The 12,536-nt window shown below is 47.1% G+C and overlaps 1 protein-coding gene across 2 annotated transcripts in view; it reads left to right on the forward strand.

The window, feature by feature from the left end:
• Window positions 1-12,536, forward strand: part of cxadr (CXADR cell adhesion molecule) — a 47,592-nt gene that overhangs the window by 23,267 nt on the left and 11,789 nt on the right. For both annotated transcript variants that reach the window (XM_088920120.1, XM_088920121.1), the window contains exons 2-6: window positions 3,730-3,899; window positions 6,978-7,182; window positions 10,276-10,431; window positions 11,030-11,152; window positions 12,109-12,247. In XM_088920120.1, the coding sequence (XP_088776246.1) occupies window positions 3,730-3,899; window positions 6,978-7,182; window positions 10,276-10,431; window positions 11,030-11,152; window positions 12,109-12,247 (793 nt within the window). The remainder of the gene's footprint in view (window positions 1-3,729; window positions 3,900-6,977; window positions 7,183-10,275; window positions 10,432-11,029; window positions 11,153-12,108; window positions 12,248-12,536) is intronic.

Here is a 12,536-nt window from a genome sequence, read left to right on the forward strand (position 1 = left end):
ACTGAACTCAGCTGGGAGCATGTGGCAGAAAGTTAATCTCACTCCACGTTCCTTTTCAGAGCCTGTAATTATCCCTTTCACATGTCAGTTACTGTAAGGGCTCCCACCCCTTCTGGGCTGCCATCACTCTGGAAATGCCAAAACGTTCCTCGACCGCTTGGACTGAAGCAGCACAGCAGTGCAAAAGTTCTTTGTAGAAATCGATTTTTCAGGTCTTCTGTGAGAGACTGCCAACTTAAGTGTTGGTTATTTGTGTTTTATAGGTTCACCTCTAATGCTTCTGCACCTATTTTAACAAGAGCTGGGAAAAAAAATGATTTTCTTTTTCGCAGCGAATTTGTGACTTTTTTTAAAGCCTTCTGACTCTGTTACCCAGTCAGTGCCTCAATGTCAAGTAATCAAGTTGATTGACTCTTAGTCAGGAGCAGCTTTGCAGAGAGACTTGTTTTTATGGTATGTAATTAGACAAGGAGAGCAATTAGTGCTGAGACTACTTATACTTAAACACTGGACTGTTTGGAGGAAACATTTAAATGGCTTTGTATCATATGAAGATCTCACATCAGTGCTATACCTTTGACACAGAACAATTAATGAGTCACGCAGACCTGTTCACTCAGGTACGCTACCACTGCAGTCATCCCTAGTGGAAGAAGTAACTGAATCAGTTCCTGTATTGAAATTCACAACGTGCACCCTGGTTTACATACACTTCCAGTAAAACTATGCATTATTACCAGGTGTTTGTAATTCTTGCAAAAGCTTGAAATATTGTCTCTCCATTTTTGGTTCTGGATACACCCAACACCTAACCATTTTCCCTGTCCGCTTCACTTTATATACAACAACAGCTGTTATGGATTCTCTCAGAAACAATAATTAACACCGCAAATACCATCCCTGCATTATTTAAAAGTGCTCCAATTGAAGTGCAGTGGATTTTAGATGAAGATGTTTTTTTTTCCCCCAAACGATTATCATAAAGAGATCAAATTGCGCTTGGATATAGTGCAGTTCTCTGTATTGAAAAAAGGATTGATTTCATGTTCATTTCCATTACATAGATTAAGATGGCTCAATGCCAGAGCCATCTCTGTTTTAATTTTTTTTAATACAACAAATTTGTTTTAAGAATTGTCTCCTCATTTCTGACTGTTCTTACACCTTTTATTGAACAGTGAGGATTTTTTTTTAGAAATTTAGAATTGATGATTTTAACCCCCCCCCCCACCCGATTTTCATCTCTTGGCTGTGAACCCTGTGACCACCCACGGGGAGATTGAAGAACTGTAGCCAGACTCCTCCGACACATCCGCCTTTAGCCCCTATTCCCCCCCCCCCCCCCACATGTCACAAGCAACACAGCACCAAACTCCTGTGCCTGTGCCTGGGGTGGCCACAGGGGGCGCTGTTTTGACATCTGTCCTGGCTGATGTGCTTAGTTAGTCAGCTGGTTCGTTGACCTCAGTTTAGGTGAGGCTGTTAAGCAACATGATCTGGGGAGACGCACATGAGTGAAGGGCTTTGGGACAAGAGCACTGGTGAACCTCATTTGGCTCGCATGTTGAAATCTCATGGGTGGTTTGTGAAATGTGGGGTTTTTCAAGGTACGGTGCTGAAGAAGCTGGGAATATGGGGAGAATTATTCATGGGCTGTGAATTAATCTTGCTCATTTGAATCCTCCGTTACGCGCTATACAAATAGGTTACAAAATTAAATGGTTGTGAGGTCTGGGTGGATCTGTCCTAATGCTGTCTAGACTCAAGCTGTCAGTGTGGCTTAAAATGATATTATGAGAGCTGCACATAAAGATTTATCCACCCTTTTCGCTGTCATTGTTTTTTAAAAATAATTTCATTGCACCCATGGGAAAAAGATGGCTCCATGTGCTTGAAGGAAGCAGTATGGTTTTAGCATTACATCACTCTGAATTCTCACTGGGTGTCGTATAAAATCTCTTTTCTTGTTTAGTAGGAGACCGTGACATTGTCCGATTTTTAGCTTTTTTTTTTCTTTTGGATAAAACGTCAAATAGTTGAGCTCACGCGAAACAAAGAAAAGGCAGTCAGTTTGGCCCCCCACTCGCAATTACAGACAGAAGTGCAGACATGGCCATCGCCTCTTGAGTCTCTGCTCTGACGATCACAGGGCCTCGGCTTAATTAAAAGAACAACAAGTGCCAGCTTATCCACTGAAGAGGTGACTCTGGCAGGACAGCCCTGTGGGAGTCAATTCAATTTAAGGTGCTTTATTAGCATGACCGATGGGTACAATCAGTGTTGCCAAAGCAAATAAAATAATGAAATTCACATGAAACTAAACAAAAAATAACAATAATATAAAATTTACAGACATATTACAGACATTTACAACAATGACATATTATAAAATATTTTTTATAAATATTTATAGTATGGGAGTCTCTCAGCAGGGGAGAGTGGAGCTGTTGGTGCCTCATCTCTGAGAACCGGTATGAGCCCTAGCTCACTGCCCCCAAGACAGAAAGTACCAAAGCCCAATGGTATCTAACAGGAGCGAATTCCTTCCAAGATTGTAGTTAGCAAGACAGTGCTGTATACAAACAAAACAAAACTGTATAATTGACCGACACCCAACTGTGTCAGGAGTAGTGCTGGCTCATCCAGTTTCTTCTGCCAAAGTCCCCGCAGGTGCCAGCTGGTTTTGTGCAGTTTTGATTTTTCCAGTGCTCCAAGTTTTCATCTCTGTAAAATAGACGAGCGCATTAGGTTTGACTTCGGATTGAATTGAATTATTTTTCCCCTCCATCTGCATATTTTTTGTTGTAATGGCCCAAACAGTCCCCTGGGGGGTATTCGTGTTAATTACATAATTACTGAAAAGCAATTCATAAAACTACGCTCACGCGTTTAGAAATCTGCCCACGTTTCTTGCAGTGGGAGATTTGTTTCCTGCATCTTTTTTATTCCATCACCGTGGCTCCCCAGGGTGTGGAAGTGATCCGGGGATGATGTTTGGTAAAGCTAATGAAAATGGGGTTATTTTATAAGAAAGCTGTTGGTTGCATTTGAAAACTGGCCAGCGCAGGAGCTCTGATCAGATTTGTTTTCTCACGTGAGAGCCAATATTGAGAATTTACACGTTTGGGCATTCAGCTCACGAAGAATTAGTCTGCATTTAAACAGTTTAGATTCCACCATATGGTGAAGACTTTAAAACATCTTAGCAGGATGCTGAGCCTTCAACATGCTCTTTTAAACCCTGTTTTTCTTTTAGTCTTGGTGCCAGTGCTTTTGTATCTGCTTTTTCCTGTTAAAATTAAAAGCAGGTTGACGTTGATCACCTAGTGATCTGGTCACGGTGTCTTCCCTTATCCTGGCTGTGATGGAGAAACTACAGCTGCTTTAACATTCCTACACAATGAACGCGAATAACGCAGGAACTCTGGAGGAGATGGGTTACGGGGTGTTGGGCAGTCTTGGCGGCGAAGTGATCAGAATTTCCCTGACTAGGGTGTGTATACTTTGGATGACCCGCGGTCAGGGACACTCATTCCCGCCTAGCGTCGCCTGAAGGTGAAGCTCTGGGCTTGTTCGCTTTGCAGCTGCAGGAACCTTTTCTGTTGGCCTTCCAGCTGTGCGTTTTGCCCTTTGCAGTGCTTTTCGGCGAAGACTTCTCCTGGGGAAGTGGGGTAGGCAGCTCGAGAGGGGGGCTCGCAGAGTCTGACGTTGGGTATCTTTTTTCGACAGGTGCGTCGTGGGGGCTGGATATCACCTCCACCGGGGGGACGACCCTCGAGCAAGCCAGTGGCTCCGCGGCGACGCTGGTGTGCAATTTCACTTTGGACCCCACGGACACCGGGCCCCTGGACATCGAGTGGAGCTTGCTGGCCTCCGACAACCAGAAAGAGGACAAAGTGGTGAGTGCGAGGGAGTGGGCGAGCGGCGGCTGCTGTCCACCGTCGCCTGCCCAGCGTTCACCTGGGGCCTCCGTTAGCAGATCTGGGCAAGATGGCAGCCGGGCAGGAGGATGAGAGAGCTAGCGTTGCTCCTCCTGGGCATTCCCGTCTCCGTGCAGCTGTGCGGCCGGGTGCTCCTGTGTCCACATCCACATCAGACAGTGCGGTGTGGTGCTGCGTGATGATGACTGTTGTAAGGGGACACCTGGCAGCTGTGCACCATGGTTTTGAGAAAGCTCTCCTCGGCGTCACAGGTTTTTGAGTGACCAATCCAACTTATGGTCCAGTGGCTGTTCCTTTTGATGTCATCCCACATTTCAGCTATTCCTGAGATGTGATGTAGAACAGCAAGTGTCTGTTTAAGATGCACTCAAGTCAGGTCAGCAGTGATGACCCCAGGCCAGAGTCAGATTTCTACACTAAACAGGCTCCAGGTTGCCAAAAAGTCTTGCCAGGAATAAGATGGATGTGTGAGTAACTGTTCCTTGGTCCTAAGTCAAATTCGATGTGAAACTTGAGATGCGGTGACTTCTGTGAGAGCGATGCTCTGTTCTTAATTCTGTAGCTCCAGTATGAGTCTGCAACCTGCTCTTGTTTGTCCCTGTTTTGGAAGCTGCGATGCAGAGCACAGGGTCTGTACGCTTGTATGAGTTTGTGCGATTCGCTTTAAGATCATTCTCCTAGAAATAGTTGAAAACGTCATTTTTCCTTGTATCAACAGTCACATGAAGAACTTTACAGCATGCAAATGCAAACAAAATGTCATTTTGAAACTGAGTACAGCAGATATTTCCTTTAGGAACAACACTGAATTCATAATGGTTCAGTGCTGAGTGTAAATCAATTCAGGCTTTTTACTAAAGCAGTTATCCATTACTGAACATTAATCCCTCCCCCACACATTTCTGAGTCTAGCTTATTGAACTTATCGCTGTTGGTCGACTTATGGCTAACTGCAGTGTTTGTTGTTTTAATACCTTTTATATAGAGTAGTTATAATTTTGAGACTAGGTCCTTTGTTTGAGAAATTACACTGAATTGGTGTTTTTGCTTGGATTTCCTGTCCTGGGTCTCCTGGTGCCAAATTTCCCACTAACGGTACACGATTGTGCTCTGTTGATATCTAGATAAGAAATTAGCCAGGAGCTTTAAATAGCTGTATTTCAGCAAGAATTAGGTGGTTCAGAAAATAGACTGTCTTAATTTAACTAGATGGTCATAAATTACATAACTACTATAAATCCATAGATCTCATGCAATTAAGATTGCAGCTGTCACCTTTTTATTTTCAAATATCAATAAATCAACTGACTTTGTAATCGGGGTTGGAATCCATTATAAACATCCCATTTTGCATAAAGCGGCGCACTCTGAAGATACTAAGCAGGCAGTGCTGCTTTTTTGTTCCGCATCAGTCACCTGAGCCATTTTCCTGGAATTCTGCTAAGACAGTGGAAAGTTGTCACATGGAGTGATAGGGGACACATGCTGGCACTGTCAGGATAAGGATGTTTTCGCTGACTGTTTATGTCAGTTTTCAGGTCACTGCGGAATATTCTCCATTTACATAATGACAGGGTACATCAGTAAATGAAGTTTTAATACGTTCTGATCTTGACAAGCCGTTCCAGAAGTAAATATAGGAACAGGGGCTTGGATTGTTCAGTAGCCCCATAGGTTGAGCGGAGCTGAGCCATAACACAAGGGTGCATGCACCGACACTGTACCATCCTCTTCAAAATCAGGACCAAGGAGTCATCTGTAATTGTGTGGCCCTGATTTCCTGCTTTTTCAGCCCGAAGCATTAGTAAGTGCGCCTGCACCTCTGCCTGCTGGAGCATGGCAGAACTGGCTTGAGACGCTTCTGTCCGAGACGGTGAAAGGCATGGTTGTGCTCGTCTCTTTAGTATAAACAAAGAGCCTTGCGCCAGTCTGGGAAAACCGCTGCTCTGAATGTATTGGGCAGATATGCACTGCAGGCGGAAAATCTGCCCTGGTGTACTTGCGCATTTTGATGCCCATTGTCACACCGGTGAGGAAGGCCGCCTGCAGGGCTGTTTCTCGCTGGCAGGCTCCTTCCTGAGTGTACAGAGCATGGAAGCAGAAAGGCAGGCTCTGTAGCTGAACCAGTGGGTTAAAGGACACGGACGCCCTGCACTAAGCACACAGTAAAACAAATGTAAAGCAGAAGGGTAGGGGAAATCCTGGATTTTGTTTATTTTTTCATTCCATGAGGCTGCACAGGCGTGCCGTTGTCTGCAGCGCGGTACCTGCGTCACAGTGTGCATGCTGGGACTCGGCCTCCCTGCCCAGCCTGTGAGTTATTTTCGGGCCGTTTCCCCTCCGCGTGGGCTGGATGGATTCCGATGAAGTCGAGCTCAGCATCAGCGTTCGTTTTCATTCAAGCTGTTTGCTCAGTATAGCTGACCTGCTGGCTGGTCCCTGGCTGTGTCCAGGCTCCCCAAGGATTAATCTGGCTGTGTCGTTTCAGAATACGGTGACATTTGACTCTCCCACGTGACTCAGGAATTCATTAAATACCACTTAGTATAATTAACCTGCGATGGGACTGAAACCTGCACATTTTTTTATAACGATCATGATTGCAGTTTGCTCTTGAGGGGAAGTAAAAAGTCTGAGGTTTGCTGGATTTTAATTTAACCATGCGTCTGAAATCCAGTCTTCCAGCTGTGGGGGGGAGCAGTCTGCCAGCGAGACTCTCTCTGCTTTCCCTGTCCGTGCTGTCAAGAACAGTGCGTTTACACAAAAGGTGTGGACGCGGCTCAGCCCAGCTCTCCGTTCGCCTCCTGGAACTCCACATCAAGGACAGTAATCGTCAGGCCCACTGGGAGGATGTGCATTTGGATGTAAGGATTTCAGGCTGGCCTGGTGTTCCTCTTTCTTGGCAGCGCTCATGATGCGTGATGACAAACTCTGTAATGAGCAGGCTGCTGCCCCCAGGTAGGGAGTGAGATTGTCACCATGCTGCTCGTCCACCTCTGATCACGTGCCGTTGTTGTTTTTGCTTTCTCTCTGCAGATTATCCTGTACTCGGGGGACAGGGTTTACAGCGATTATTACCAGCCTCTTAAGAGTCGCGTCCACTTTGTGTCTGCGGACCCCAAGACCGGAGATGCCTCCATACAGCTCACCGGGCTGCAGTCCTCCGACACTGGCACGTACCAGTGCAAAGTCAAGAAGGCCCCAGGAATCAAGAGCAGGAAGATCCTCCTCACAGTCATGGGTGAGGAGCTCTCTGGGGGGCCGTCACCATCTCCTCACACTATCTCACCACGAGGGTGGAATGGCAGCGTCTCGTGGGACTGGAAAGAGTGTGACTGGGAACTCTGGTATCCCATGTGTTGAAGCAGTTGCAGACTCCTGTCCTCCCTGAAGACCATTATCTCAACATTTCCTCCCTTTAGAGTGTAGATGTGTTCCAAGGGGGCACAAAGCTTTCACATGCCAGTGCCACAGGTGGCGAACCACTGGTCTTTCCCCTTCTGACACCACACGCTAGCCTTGTGATGACAGCCAGAGCAAGCAGAGTTTTCTGGACGCCCAGTGTGAGAACTGGCTCTCTTGTATATCTTGTTTGAGGTAACAATCTACAGCGGTACATAGCCTTGACTGACGGTATCAGTCAGGGAATGTGCTGAGTGCTGGTAGAAGATACTGTGCCTGACTCTCTTTGTTGACTGTTGTGACAAGGAGAACGTGTTTTTTTCCCCACTTGCAGAATGTTGCTCCCTGGCGATTTGCACATGCAAATGTCAGGAGACGTCTGTGGCAACAGTGTAGAGAGGGAGAGGAGGGTTTTGTTCCCCCCCCCCCCCCCGTTGTAACACAATGTACCATAGCTCTGTAGGCACTGCAGGCAGGGTTCTGGCGCCCTGATGTGAAACAGCGGGTTTTGGCGGACAGACAGGGAGGATTCACGTAACTCCGTGACCTTGCAGGGAAGCTTGAGCGCAAAACAAAGGGAGGGGGCCACTGGCATTTTAGAAATCGGTCTAAAGCGCAGTGACTTGGCAGTAAGCGTTTTAACAAAGAAGGATAAATATCGGCATCGTGCAGTTCTCATAACTGTTTCTCTCTTGGAGGCAGTCGGTTATACTCCCATGGTTGATGGGTTTTGCGGGATCAGTCACTTATTGGAGCAACACACCTGTAGTGCAAAATACACCCGTCTCCAGATTGTCTAATCCCTTACTGTAATCCCTGTTAGGGTGGACAGTTACTCTGTGAATTCTGCTTCAAAAGATAGGAAGAGCTAAACTTGGGAGCACCTGGTCTCTCTAAGACCCCTCGGCCATCTCAGGCTGGTTATCCTCTTTCTGAAACCCCATGCCTCTCACCCAGAAAGCTAGGATTCAGATTTGATTCAGTATTTGCAGTCATTTTTTATATTCTGTAGGTTTTATGAAATGTAAGTAGTACATTTTTGCGTACGTTAACCAGTTAGATGTATATTTGACTTCTAAGCATTGCATATATAAGACTTATTTACATGAACTTGCTAGGATACAAGCAAACGTAAGACTGTAAAGGTAAAAGTGAGTTTTCTTTCATAGTTTATCATTTAAGAGGTGCCAGGAGAAATAAGTCGCTACAGTCAGATTTGCTTTGGAGCCCTGGATGTGAATGGAATATGAAAGCCCTGGACTTGTGTGCCAGCACATGGTTTTCAATGCCGATCAGCACGAAAGGAAAAAGATAGCAGACTGACAAGACACTCTCGATAGGTGACAGCTTGCCTGCTTTGCATATTTTGCAGGAAACTCTCCTTGCTCGGTGACATAGCTCAGGGTATGTACACAAGGCCACACAGAGAGATACGCATCAACTCAGAGCATATTTCTAGCCCCTTGTTGTTGTCAGTTTCAGTAAGAAGACGGGCAGTGAAATGAATAGCTTGAGATCAACCTACATGCCATCTCCACAGTCACTGCTCTGGTGCTACAGCAGCTTGTGTAAAGCACTCCAGTTCCCTGGTTATGCGGAGAGCATTTTTAATCCAAGGCTATCAAAAATGCTGTAATTAAATTAACACCTCACTGGCCCCAGAATACTATATGATTAGAGTTCCTGAGCTATGGTGCCCAATGAGCACAGCTTTTGTAGCAGGGTGTTTTGGGAGGGATAATTATCAGTGCCTGTCTACAGTACTGTGTCAGCTCCAAAAATGAAGGGGTTGTATAAGTGGAAAACATTCATTTCCGCATTAGAGGGAAGCAAAGTACCACTGTAAGCTGAAATAAAGAGAGGGTGTTCTGTTCTACGCCCTTAACCCTGCAGTATAAAACTGTTTGGTTTCTCTCCAGTTTCCATCAACAATATTTAAAGTGTTGACCTTAACTATTGAATTACTGTCCGTACACTGCCTGCCCCCTGCGAAGGCCACAGTACAGTCGGCCCTGTGTTAATCCACATGTTTTTGCTGTTAAGCTGCAGATTTGTACGGTGGAGGGACATAGAGGCTTGTTTTTACAACCAGCAAAACCAAACAATGATGTAAACTCATGGGGGTTTAAAAGGTCTGCACTCTGAACCGGCAGGATTCCCGTCATAAAGACGTGGCTGGGATCCTTCCTGGCCTCGGAGCAGGGCACGGCCCTCTCGGGTTACACATTGACTTGGTTTAGATTTCGGTTTTGCTTTAATTTCCCTCTGTTCCTGCATTCATGCAAAAAGCCCCTTGGTCTGTTTTTTTTTAGATAAACAGCAAATAAGACTGTTGTCTCTATTCTTTTTTTTTGTATTCTGATTCCGTGCAAAGGTTTGGATGTCCTCCCAGTACAGCCAGGTTTTGTTAAAACAGCTCCAGCGATATTGACACAAAGACGTAAAAAAAAATAGTGCCTTTAAACCCATGAGCAGGAGCACTGCGCCCGAAGGGTAGTGGCCGTGTTTAACAAGCTAACCAGCGGTGTTATCAAAGCCGATCCCCTGGCTTCTCTCACGATAAGGCTGGCTGAGACCCTCAGATCAGTCAGGCACTGATTAGCGGTTGAACTAAATGGACTGAACGGCCTCTTCTCCTAGTCGTCATTTAAAAAAAACGTCACCTGGAGACTGTCCGGCTGAGACTTTATCTGCTGCCCTTGTAACAACTGGGAGAGGGTGGTGGTCAGCACTGCTGGTGTAGTTAAACGCAGGGCTTGTGAAGTTTCTCTCATCACTCTGATCTAGTTTCTGTCTCGTATTTAGTTCATTCTAATGGTCTCGTGGTAATAAATGAAACACCGCGTTGCATAAAACGTTAAAGCCTGCGGCCCTTTTGGGGCCCTCTTCCAGATGGGGTGTGGTGCAATCAAGCTCTTTGTTTCTGCTCCAGTGAAGCCATCCAAGCCGCGGTGCTATATCGAGGGCTCGCCCCAGGAGGGGAAGGACGTCACCCTGAAGTGCACGTCGGCGGAGGGCACCAAGCCCCTGCAGTACAACTGGGAGAGGACCAACGAGAACAAGCTGCTGCCCGCCAACGCCGTGCTAGGTACCTGCCCTGCCTGCCCCCCTCTCCGGCTCCTTGCTGGCCTGGCCTGGCCTCTCCCGGCCGAGCGAGCCAGTCCCCCTGCAAAAAGGCTTAGTCTCCCCGCCGCGCGTGTGCTGGCAATTCTACTTTCGGCCAGTTTTCCAGGATTTGTCTAAGCTCAAGACCTCTGATCTTTTTTTATTTTTTGCTATATCGAGGGGTGGTCGGAGCTCCGAGTCATGCGGTGGCGATCCTGATTTTTAAAAAAACGAAACTGGGATGAAAGCCTGTCACCACGTTATCAACCCACCAGTGGGCTTTAGATTCCCTTGTACCATTTTTCCCCTTTCCCTTGTGCGTGAGTCAGTGTGGCTTTTGTAGGTCATGCTTCAGGCCCAGTGAATGAAACCCAGGTGTGCATGTCTTTCATCTGTCTGTCGACCTTTAAGAACGTGGTTGCTCTCCCATGGCGTGGCCGTGGTTTGGCGTTACCGCCTTGCTCGAGCCTGGAGAGAGGAAGGAAGTCCAGCGCGGCGGTGAGGGGCGGCCCGAGCCCGGCGGGCCTCGTCCCTTCCTGCTGGTGCGGTTTTGATGGAGGGGTCGTGTCCTCTCTCCGCAGACCGTGTGGGCGGGACCATGAGCGTGAAGAACGTGTCCGCCAGCGTCTCGGGGACCTACCGCTGCCTCGCGGAGAACCGGGTGGGCAAGGACGACTGCTTCATCCACCTCAAAGTCGTGCCTCGTAAGTGTGCGCCTCCTCCCCAGCACGCGCGAGGGCTGCAGCTCTTCCACAAAGGCCATCTGTTGTGTGCTGGGTTTCCAGACCACTTCTAATTTTCTGTCCTGTGTACCAGAGCCCTGAAGCCCTGCTTCTATACGTGGCAGACCTGATATGCTGGAAGCGAGTTTGCCCTTCAGATTGCTGTTTACTGGATGTGGAATGTTTCCCGAAAGCAAATAGCCCATTTACTGACTAGTAAATGACACTGGAGCCAGATTCATGTGCCAGTGATCTGGAATCTGTTTTTTCTGTTGCAGTGGTGTGCAGGTCCCTGTTTTTTCATCTTGTCAAAGCCAGGTCACTAGCCAGCCTTTAGTCCAATACAGATCGAGGCACCGGAGTCTGATTTCCACAATGGCCAGATTCACTGTTTTGCGACGGCTAGCTTTATTCTTTTACAAGTCAAAAAAACTTTAAAACTGTTGTATTTTTAAAGGACACTATTTTCTATGAATCCAATAAACTGCACTGGAATAAGTGCTTTATTACAATTTTATATCACCAAGCCTGGATTCTCATCCCTAGCAGTAGTTTTAGTTTTTTGCTGTAAATAACTAAATGGCATCATTGGCGAAACCTGAATACCATAACAAAAGCCATTAAATGCCATAGAAAATGTACCCTGCAAGCACAGCTGGGTGTTGCTGCACGCTGGAGCTCAGTGCGGCTGTCATTTGTCACCCTGTTGGGGAGAAACCAGCAGGCCAGCGTCTCAACACTTGGCCGCTTTTCTCCCGCGCTGCAAAAAATCAAGACCTTGCATGCGCTTTTGCCTTTCTGTTCAAGAGCGTTATAACGCATCAGCCCCGTTCACAAATTCTCCTCCTGTTGTGGAGAGGTGCTGCCTCTGAACGGCGTTATTTTTGAGCCCACGTTTCTGCGCTGAAGTGATCCTGTGCTCTCTCTCGAACCCGCAGCCCCCAACACCGCCGGCATCATCGCGGGGGCGGTGATCGGAGTCCTCCTGGCGCTCATCCTCATCGCCATCATCCTCTTCTGCTGCTGCCGCGTGCGCAGCAAGAAGAAGTACGAGAAGGAGACCTCTTATGAGATCAGGTACGGCCCTCGGCGCCTCTCTCGCCCGAAGCAGACATCTCATGTGACGTGCAGCGGTTAGAGCCTGAGAACCTGGGCCTTGCTTTCAGAAGCTCTGCTGATATAGCAAGGCATTAATCACAGGGTGTGTGTGTGTGTGATGTAGGTCTTCAGTGTAACCACATTTGAGATCTGGCAGCCTTTTCTTCCAGTGTACCACACCGTGCATTTTTTTTCCCCTCACCTGGGGAGGTTTGGCAAGCTCTAGGAATGCATTGGTTGGCATCACCGGATTAGAATGATATTACTC

The sequence above is a fragment of the Atractosteus spatula genome, chromosome 7 (assembly GCF_055471065.1).
Source record: "Atractosteus spatula isolate fAtrSpa1 chromosome 7, fAtrSpa1.hap1, whole genome shotgun sequence".
Classification (NCBI taxonomy): Eukaryota; Metazoa; Chordata; class Actinopteri; order Semionotiformes; family Lepisosteidae; genus Atractosteus; species Atractosteus spatula.